Source organism: Rhinopithecus bieti, unplaced genomic scaffold (genome assembly GCF_001698545.2).
Source record: "Rhinopithecus bieti isolate Rb0 unplaced genomic scaffold, ASM169854v2 scaffold_36008, whole genome shotgun sequence".
In the NCBI taxonomy this organism is placed as follows: domain Eukaryota; kingdom Metazoa; phylum Chordata; class Mammalia; order Primates; family Cercopithecidae; genus Rhinopithecus; species Rhinopithecus bieti.
The window spans coordinates 2219099-2227852 of record NW_016816204.1 but is presented as its reverse complement, the minus strand read 5'-3'; the positions used below and the strand labels follow the sequence as shown (position 1 = coordinate 2227852).

General features: G+C 54.0%; 1 protein-coding gene across 3 annotated transcripts in view; it reads right to left on the bottom strand.

Annotated features, from left to right (window-relative positions):
* Window positions 1-1862: 1862 nt before the first annotated feature.
* The window catches only part of DNAJB12 (DnaJ heat shock protein family (Hsp40) member B12), a 24019-nt gene continuing 17127 nt past the window's right edge, over window positions 1863-8754 (bottom strand). Inside the window, exons 6-9 of one of the 3 annotated variants that reach the window (XM_017854630.1) lie at window positions 7213-7322; window positions 5553-5725; window positions 4812-4963; window positions 1863-3649 (exon numbers count right to left, since the gene is read on the bottom strand). In XM_017854630.1, the coding sequence (XP_017710119.1) occupies window positions 4842-4963; window positions 5553-5725; window positions 7213-7322 (405 nt within the window). In that variant the 3' untranslated portion in view covers window positions 1863-3649; window positions 4812-4841. The remainder of the gene's footprint in view (window positions 3650-4811; window positions 4964-5552; window positions 5726-7212; window positions 7323-8754) is intronic. The other 2 variants (XM_017854629.1, XM_017854631.1) reach the window with 2 other exon arrangements.

Here is an 8754-nt window from a genome sequence, read left to right as displayed (position 1 = left end):
AAAAAAAAAAAAAAAAAAAAAAAAAAAAAGTCAGTCTCTCAGTTCGTAACAGTTGTCTGAGCAGCCCCAAGAATAATAGGTAGTTGGTGTCAACGAGTCAATCTTCCCTGGTAGATAAGATTTCTGGGAGGGGGTTCAGGACAACTTAGGCAGATGAGGGAACTTCAGAGAAAGCCCTTCCTATACTTGCTGTTGCTCAGGCACCCCCAGTTTGAAGTAACCAGCACACAAAAATGGCAGATTTTGGGGTGGCATTTCCTGAACTCCTTCAGCAACACCCAAGGTCACCCAGTCAGTAAATGGCAAAGGTCCAGCCCCAGCCCCCATGGGGACTGTGATGTTGCCTCCTGAGGATGACGTTTCCTGGTGCAGCCAGATGGATGCCTGTGTCACTGCCAGGAGACTCCTACTCGAATGGGCAGCTGCTCCCTAGGCCAAGCCCATCAGATGAAGTGCCACCATCCTCAGCGTGGCCTTTTCATCTTTTCCACCCTCCTGGACTCGGGTCTTCTGCCCATTCTACCTGACACCAGTGGGTTTGATTTCCCTGAGTGCAGCAAATTTGGGCGGAGCAACTGTTTGTAGAATGACCACTTTGCTACAGGGACCTGAGACAGGCACGGTTTCTTCAAGACCCTGGGCACCACTTTCCTCCCCCAAGCCTGTTTCCTACTCTGGGAAGTGAGCTGACTTGCTCATGTCACGTGGCGTGATGTCTGGTAGGGACGCCGCGCTGCTTCTGAACCATGTCAACAGTCTATTTAACTTGATTCTTGGCACTGCTGTGCGCCTGCTCCAGACGCCAGGTGACTTTGTCTGAGCAATGTGGGGTGGGGATGAGGTTACAGGCAGGTCGGCTGTGTGCTCCTTGTCCCTGGAGCAGTTTTTTTTCTCTGGACCTGGGAGCAGCAAGGGACAAGGCAGGAAGCTGGCGGAGCCGGGGAGCTGGGATGGAGGAGTGGTGTGGCGTTCTGCCACCTGACAGTGGGTGGGGAACACTTGTCAGTCTTTTTTGCTGCAGTCAGAGCGTGCATCTCACCTTTTCTGGCCCACCTTGTTGGCTACGCAGGGAGGGCAGGGGGATGAGGTGGGTGAATGGGGGTGCTTGCAACGCCTCTGCCAACCGTAGCTAACAAGTGGCGGCTTGCACACCAGGGCAGGCTGTGGTGACCCCGGGTAGGGGCAGCCAATGAGCTCCGGGGCCGTGGTGGCACCACCGGGCAGCCCGCCTGTCTTTGGCTGGCGTAGCCGCGGGAGGGGCCTGGGTCCGCCAGTCAGGGCTGCCGGGCCCTGTCTCTGGGAGGCCTGGGCAGATCTGCTGCTCCATTCACAAGAGCCTGACCTGACTCAGGCTGCCACATTTTTAACTTTTTCAACCTCCTGGAGAGGAGGGCGGGCTGTGGGGGCGGTTGGGGGGGATGGTGGGAAGGACGATGGAAACAAACTCTTTTCCCAGGCTCTGGCTCCTGAGTGGGATCGAGCTCCAGGCTGGGGCCGGGAATTCTGAATGCTCTGCAGGCACATGGCAGATGAGGGTGTGGGGACGATGTGGGAGAGGGAAAAGCAGAGGGTGATGGTCGTGGCCCAGATGCCCACCCAGGACTGGCGTTGGGAACCACAGGGACCCAGCCTGCTCAAGTCCTGCAGCCCCCCAGCCACCTGAGCACACTCCTCTGCCTGGATGGAGTTAGTTTGGGAACAGCAGACCTAAGTGGCTGTTAGCCAGCGTCAGGGGTCAGGGGAAATTCAGGCTCATCATCTAGAACTCCTTGTGGCACAGGCTGGACAGTGTCAGCAGCAGCAGGGGCTTGTGCCCCCAGCCCCCTCCCTTAAGCCTCCCTGCTCAATGCAAACCCACCACGGCCAGTCACATAATAAACATATATTTACACATGTACAATTTGAGAATTCTAATTGAAGGAATACAGCTTCCGGGGGATCCTTTAGGATCTATGTTCTTATTGCACATGGCTCAGCCCGTCTACGGACATCTACCAAGACCAGATGGTCGGGGTGTGGGGGCAGAGCACCGGGGCCACTGTCGGGGGGTCACTCTGGCCACATCAGTTCTTATAATCTCTCTGGGCTGAGGTGGCCGCTTCATTGTAGGGTGGGACCTTGTTTAAAAACCAGATTTGACATTTCCTTACCAAACTTCCTTTCCCAGCAAGAATCCTATTTGTTGGGGGACTTTTAAAAAAAGAGCCGAGAGAAACTCTGGGAGGGTGGTTATCACCTCCTGGCTGGCAGCTTGGGGAAGTAAGGCTTTGGGAGACGGCGGGCTCAACGACACACTCACCGCCACAGGAAAACACGGTCATTCCAGAAGGCCCAGTAGAAACTGTGGGAATAAAGAAAATCTCCCTCCTCCCCCCAGCAGCAAGTGCTGTTTTGAGCAAAATCCTCATTCGAAGGTGAGGGTAAGGAAACTATTCTGGTTCAGGTGCATCCCTTGTCCAAGGTACAAGAGGAGGCCTGGTGGTCACATCCACAGCAGGTGAAGAGAGGCACCCATGGGCACTGACTTTTCTTCAGGAGTTGGGGAGGCTGCCCTGGGGTCCCAGCACCACTGCCTGACTCGGAGGAAGAACCTTCTGAAATGCTTGGTGCAGGACTTAGGAAAAACCAGTGGCAATGATGGAGCTGTGCCCTGTGGCACCTATAAGGCAAAGCCCACTGAGGGGCTTAGGGATGGGGAAGTGGTTAGGCAGATCCTGGCCCCCTCTGCAGGCCTTCCCTTCTGTGGGCAGGGAGCTGGAGGGCTCCTGGGCACCAGGACAAAGAGCCCACTGGCGCTGCTCAGAGGGAAGGGGTGGTCTCACCCAAGCAGGTCCTTGTGGTGCCTCTACTGTGACTCAATACTGACCTGGTACCTGCCTCCACGGCCTGCTCCTCTTCAGGTTAACCATTATCCTGAGGCCTTCACGGGTTCACGCTATCATGATTACTGCTGCCATCAAAACCAGGTTGGGGTTTCAGGGGGCCGTGAAAAGCTCTGACGTGACTCTCCTTACGCTGTCAGCTATAGCTAATGTCTAGCAAAAACATCACCAGGGTGCCTTCCCCAAACAGGCCTCATTTTCTAAAACATGGAAGAAATCAGCTCAACAACTTAACCAAATCCCTGCAGAGTTTAAAAAGTAGACTATATATATATATCTTCATATATGCCTATTTACATATAAATAGATATATATACATATACGCACATCTATAAATTACATTCTATGGAGAGTTCTTTCTTCCTCCTCTCTATCCTTGGCCAGCGCCTTTGGCTTCTCCTGAGAGGTGGCTGGTGGTGGCTCCTGTGAGGGAGGAAAGGCAGCTGGATGCCCCCTCCCCCAGCCCTTCCCACTGATATCTGCTGGGAGTTTTACATTCTACTTTCGTTGCCATGGTTTCTGTATCCTAGGAGAGAGCCGATGCGGAGCCTCCGCCAGCCCTGGGAGGGAGGGAAGCAGCCCCATGGCAGGTTTTCTGTCTGTCCTAAGAGCTTTCTGCATTTACTGGGTGAGAGAGAGGGCAGCTGTGCAGCGTTCGGCCTCCAATTCCATTTTAATTTTGTTTCTTTGTATGTCTTTCCTCAAACATACAGTCCATCACCTTGGCTCAGTGCATGTCACCAAAAATTCTCCAGGGATTTCATAGTCTGGGGAGGAGAGTGGCAACAGTTAGCTCGGCAGTCAGGCGGCACCAGCTCCTCTAGCTTATGCCACACAAGTAGCCCCCCTTGCCACTGTGCCACTGCACCGTGCTGCCCGCTCGACCCCCACCAACCCCACCTGCGGTCTGCCCAATGCGGCGGCACAGAGGCAGACACAAATGGCCTCTAGGCAGAGTCAGCCGTAGATCCAGGCCGGGAGGACACAGGCAAAGGAGGGGGTGGACAGGGCACCCGCACAGAGAGAACCTTCACTGCTTCTGCCCACACTTCTCTGGGCTTGGCCGAAGTGGCCACCTCTGGCAAACGCTGGGAACAGAGCCCAGCACCCCCATTCGCCAGGCTGCAGGAGGAGGGAGCCTGCTACAAGCAACTCTCATTTCCCCTCCATCCCTCCTGTGCTGAGCGGCTGCGTCTGACCCTGAACTCGTGACCTTCTGTTCCCTTCCTCAGACCGCAGGCGAGATGCCTGGGCAGGGCCGGATGCCTGTGGTTTCCAGGCTGCCAGGTGTGGTGGCATTAGAGAGAGTGCCTCAGATCCCACCAGAGGGGGGTGGTCAGGGCCCGCGGCCTCTCCCGCCGCCAAGCCTGCCAGCTCCCACCCACCTCGCGGCTGCCTGTTCATCTTGCTCCATTTCCTCCTCGCTGGAGGGATGGAGGAAGAGAAGGGCCCTTGGCCCACCTGTTCCCACATGGTTCTTCCTGGTATCAGGCAGGCAGTGTGCGTGTGGGGCTCTCTTGGGCCCCACAATATGTGATGGCCTGAATACCAGGGCACGGACAATAGTCTGCTGTGCTGGAGAAAGGGCCGTGCTGACTGATGGCTGGAGTGGACCAAGAAGCCCCAGGTGGCCCTCAGCAACAGTTTCGAGTTTGCACTCTGCCTGGCTCTGGGGTCCCCCACACCCCCGGAGGCAGGGAGCGAGAGTGCAGGAGTGGGGGTGGAGAGCGTCGCTAGAGGGCGGAAACCGACCCTGGTTTCCTAGCAGGCCCCACAGCTGCCCGGTCTCTGGAGGCTTGAGGTCAGGCTGGGGACAGGAGTCTTTGCCACAATCACCAGGCTTCCTCCCTTTCTCCCCTCCCTCCTCTGCCTCATGACCAGGGCCAAAGCTGCCAGGAGTTGCAGGGTGGAGGCAGCCCTGGCTCATACTTGGACCTCGGTGGCGTGGTTGGCCCAGGACTATCCATGCAGGGAGGCCTGCACCTCTGACAGTCGGCTGCAGCTGGGGGTGCTCATCTTCTGTGCTTTGTGGTACATATCTGTGTCGCCAAAGTAGCGGGCCCGGTACAGCAAACCTTCCTCTGCAAAGCAATGGGACAGGGTTAGCGCACACCCAGTACCTCCTGAAGCCTGCGAGGAAGCCTGCAAGGACTGGAGGGCGGAGGAAGGCTGACACAGGCCCAGGGCTTGGGCAGGGCTGGCCTCCCATTAGGAAGACCCTGGAGGAGCAGAGACTACAGTCCTTATGTGGGAGAGAGTGACAGAGGTGCCTTTCTCTAGAATGCAGTGAGGCCAGCCAAGGTGAGACCCTGTCATCCTGGTCAGGCCTCCCCAGGGTCCCACAGACAGATCCAGGAGCACAGTCAGGGCGGCCAGGGATCTATCCGCTCCAGTCTGTCTCTACACACTCACCTCTGGCAGCCAACATGCCAGGCTGATGGCAGTGATTTATGGGAACCTGAGGAAATCACCAGGTGGCCCCTGGCTTCCAGCCCCAGGGAAACATAGGAGTGGAGACCAGCTCTTGGCTGGGAGGTGGCTTGGTGCAGGGCAGTGCCAGGGGCCGGGCCCTCAGAGCACAGGGTGAGCAGGGCTCTCTCCTTCCCCTGCTTTCCAGCTTCATCCCCAGTCACCTCCCAAATACAGCCCCCATGTTTCCCCCACACTCACTCTGCTGCTTCTCCTTCCAGCAGTTGTTCCGGAGGTTGGCGATATAATCATCCTCCACGTTCCGCTCCACTGTTTTGAGGCTGGAGCCTGTGTACTCCTCGGAGAAAGTGTCTCCCACATAGTAGACGACACCCAGGTGGTCAGTGACTCGCCTGTGGATGTGGCCCACGGACCTGGCCAGAAATACCAGGTTCAAAGTGGGTGCGGGTTCCCATGCCCAGGACACTCTAGGGGTGATGGCCCCCATGACAGGAGGTGCCACACTGAACACACGAGTAGTTGGTTCCTTCTCAAACCAGAGTAGGGACTCGCACACTCCCTGAAAGGAGGGTCTGAGGACAAGGCAGAGTCCTCCCACACACGTGGCCCAGACTACAGGACGCCCTGCTTTTAGACTCCTTGCTTACCACACTGCTGACCTGCGGCCTTTGGGAAGAGGCCCATCCTGGGGAACTGGGGACCTGGGAGGGAATCTGGGCTCCACCTCTGTGCCTCCATTTCCCCATTCATCCCCTAAGCCAATTGTTACCGAAGGCTTGCCTGCCTATCTAGGAGTTCCCAGTGTCGAGTTAAGAGGCTTAGGGACAAAATGACAGGAAAAGCTCCAGGGAGCCGTATTCTCCCAGCTCCAATCACAGGCTCTGTCAGCTGTGGGAAGAGCCTTGACACCCAGACAGGACCAGTGCTCTGGGGACAGCAGTCCCTGCCCTAGTCCTCTGCTCCTCGCATGTCTCCAGTTGCAGAGAAAAGGGCTGGCATCTCGCCACAGGGAGCCTGAGCCAGCGGCCAGGGTCCAGTGGACCGACTCTGCCCCCTGCTGGTTGAGAAGGGTCATTCCAGCTCCCAGCCAGAGGTGGCCACCTTTGGGGAGAGGGGGATCCACCCACTGAAGCTGAGCACCCTGTGTAGCTGACCCTGGGCCAGATGCTGGACATCAATGAGGGGAGCTGACACCCTAACGGGTCACAAAACATCCTCAAGCTCACTCCTGGCAGTTGAGACCAAGCATTCATTAAACAAATATTGTTGAGCATTTCTAATGGACCAGACATGTTATATGCATTATTCATTAATTTCCACAGCAGGTGGATGTTATTATTCCCATTTTATAGGTGAGGAAACCAAGGTTACGTAACTTGTTTAGGGTCACACAGCTTCTTAGTGGAGAAGCTGGGATTCTAAGCCATGCTTGGTGTGTCTGACTCTAGTGCCCTGTTCTTTCCATAGCCTCAGGAAGCCCAACCAGAACCGAGGAGCAGAGGTTCTTCGTCAGGGTTGGCAGGGGAGATGGGCAGGAAGGAGTCACAAAGCTGCTGAAATTATATGCAAAACTCTGTGTGGATGTGTGTGCGTGCATGTGTGCATGTATTGTGTGTGTATGTGTGCATGTGTATCACGTGTGTGTATGTGTGTGTGCGCATGTGTGCATAGTTCTAGGGAAAAGTTCTGTAGCTCTCGCTGCATTTTCTTAGGGGACCATAATCCTAAAAAGCTTAAGAGTCCTAGTTGAATAGAGAAAGTATATTTTATTGATTCGAAGCCAGGTTTCTGCATTATGATCGTGCACTGGCTGGATCAGGATGCGAAAGAAGGCCCCTAACGGGGCTGAGAATCTAAAGCCCCTTGTCTGCCCATGGCCCAGCCTCACCCATGTACTCACGGTCTTGGGCTCAGACTGTAGGGTGGACTGGAGACCATGAGCTGGCTGAGAGCTGACACGAGGATCAGGATGAGGATAGGCATTAGCTGCACAAACACCCCTAGCCCGCCCTAGAGGGAAGAGCCAATGTCACTCTGCTGGACCTGGGTGGGGTGTGGCGTCAGCCATAATCACCACCAGCTCCCCTAGAACAGTGGACCCTGAGGAGACACGACACCACTCTGCCATTCCCTCCACGAGGCTCCAAAATACAGATGCTCCTTCACCTGACAGCTTTCCCAGATAAAAACAAAGCAGCAACTGGTGTGAAATACAGGCGGAAGTGAGATGTCTGCATTTACTTTTGAGAGCATGCCAAAAAAAAAGCAGCAAAACTTGCTTCCTCCAGGAGAATGGAAGGCAGGGCTGGAAAGAGACATGCGGTATATACAACTTTTTGAAATTTGAACCACACAAATATATTACCAATGTAAACATTATGGCCAGTGTGGTGGCTCATGCCTGTAATCCCAACACTTTGGGAGACCAACACGGGCGAACCATGTGAGGCCAAGAGTTCAAGACCAGTCTGGCCAACATACACCCCTATCTCTACAAAAAATAACAATTAAAATAAAATAAAAATTACCAATTAAAATTAGAAATAGCACTGGTCCTAGGTTGCAGAAAAAGCAAACAAACAAAAAAATAAGAATTAGAAATAAAATTAACAAATTTATTCACTGTGTGATAATCTGTGATGTTAAAAACTCTTCTGTTGTTAGATACAAAATAAACAATTTTTGATCAGGGGCAGTGGCTCATGCCTGTAATCCCAGCACTGTGGGAGGCTGAGGCAGGAGGACCACTTGAGCCCAAGAGTTTGAAAGCAGCCTGGGCTCAAACAACAAAGTCAGACCCTATCTCTACAAAGAATTAGCTGGGTGTGGTGGAGTGGGTATGTGGTCCCAGCTACTGAGGAGCATGAGGTGGGAGCTTTGCCTGGGAGGGGAGGCTCCTGCACTCCAGTCAGGGTGACAGAGCGAGACCCTGTCTCAAAAAAAAAAAAAAAAAAAAAAAAGAGAAAAGGCCGGCATGGTGGCTCATGCCTGTAATCCCAGCACTTTGGGAGGAAGAGGCAGGTGGATCACGAGGTCAGGAGTTCAAGACCAGCCTGGCCAATCTGGTGAAACCCTGTCTACTAAAAATATAAAAATTAGCCGGGTGTGGTGGTGGGTGCCTGTAGTCCTAGCTACTCAGGAGCCTGAGGCAGAAGAATCGCTTGAACCCGGGAGGCAGAGGTTGCAGTGAGCCAAGACTGTGCCACTGCACTCTGGCCTGGGCGACAGAGCGAGATTCTATCTCAAAAAATTAGAAAAAGAAAATTGAATAAATATTGTCAGAGCTAAAGGAAACCCCTTCTGCCTTGCCAGAATTTAAAATGTTCTGCAATTGTCCACAATATTTTAATTTTAGCCAGCTAGCTGTTCTTTGATCTGTGGCATACAAAATGTGTTTGGAGCATTGGCTAGTTATAATTTTTTTTTTTTTTTTTTTTTTTTT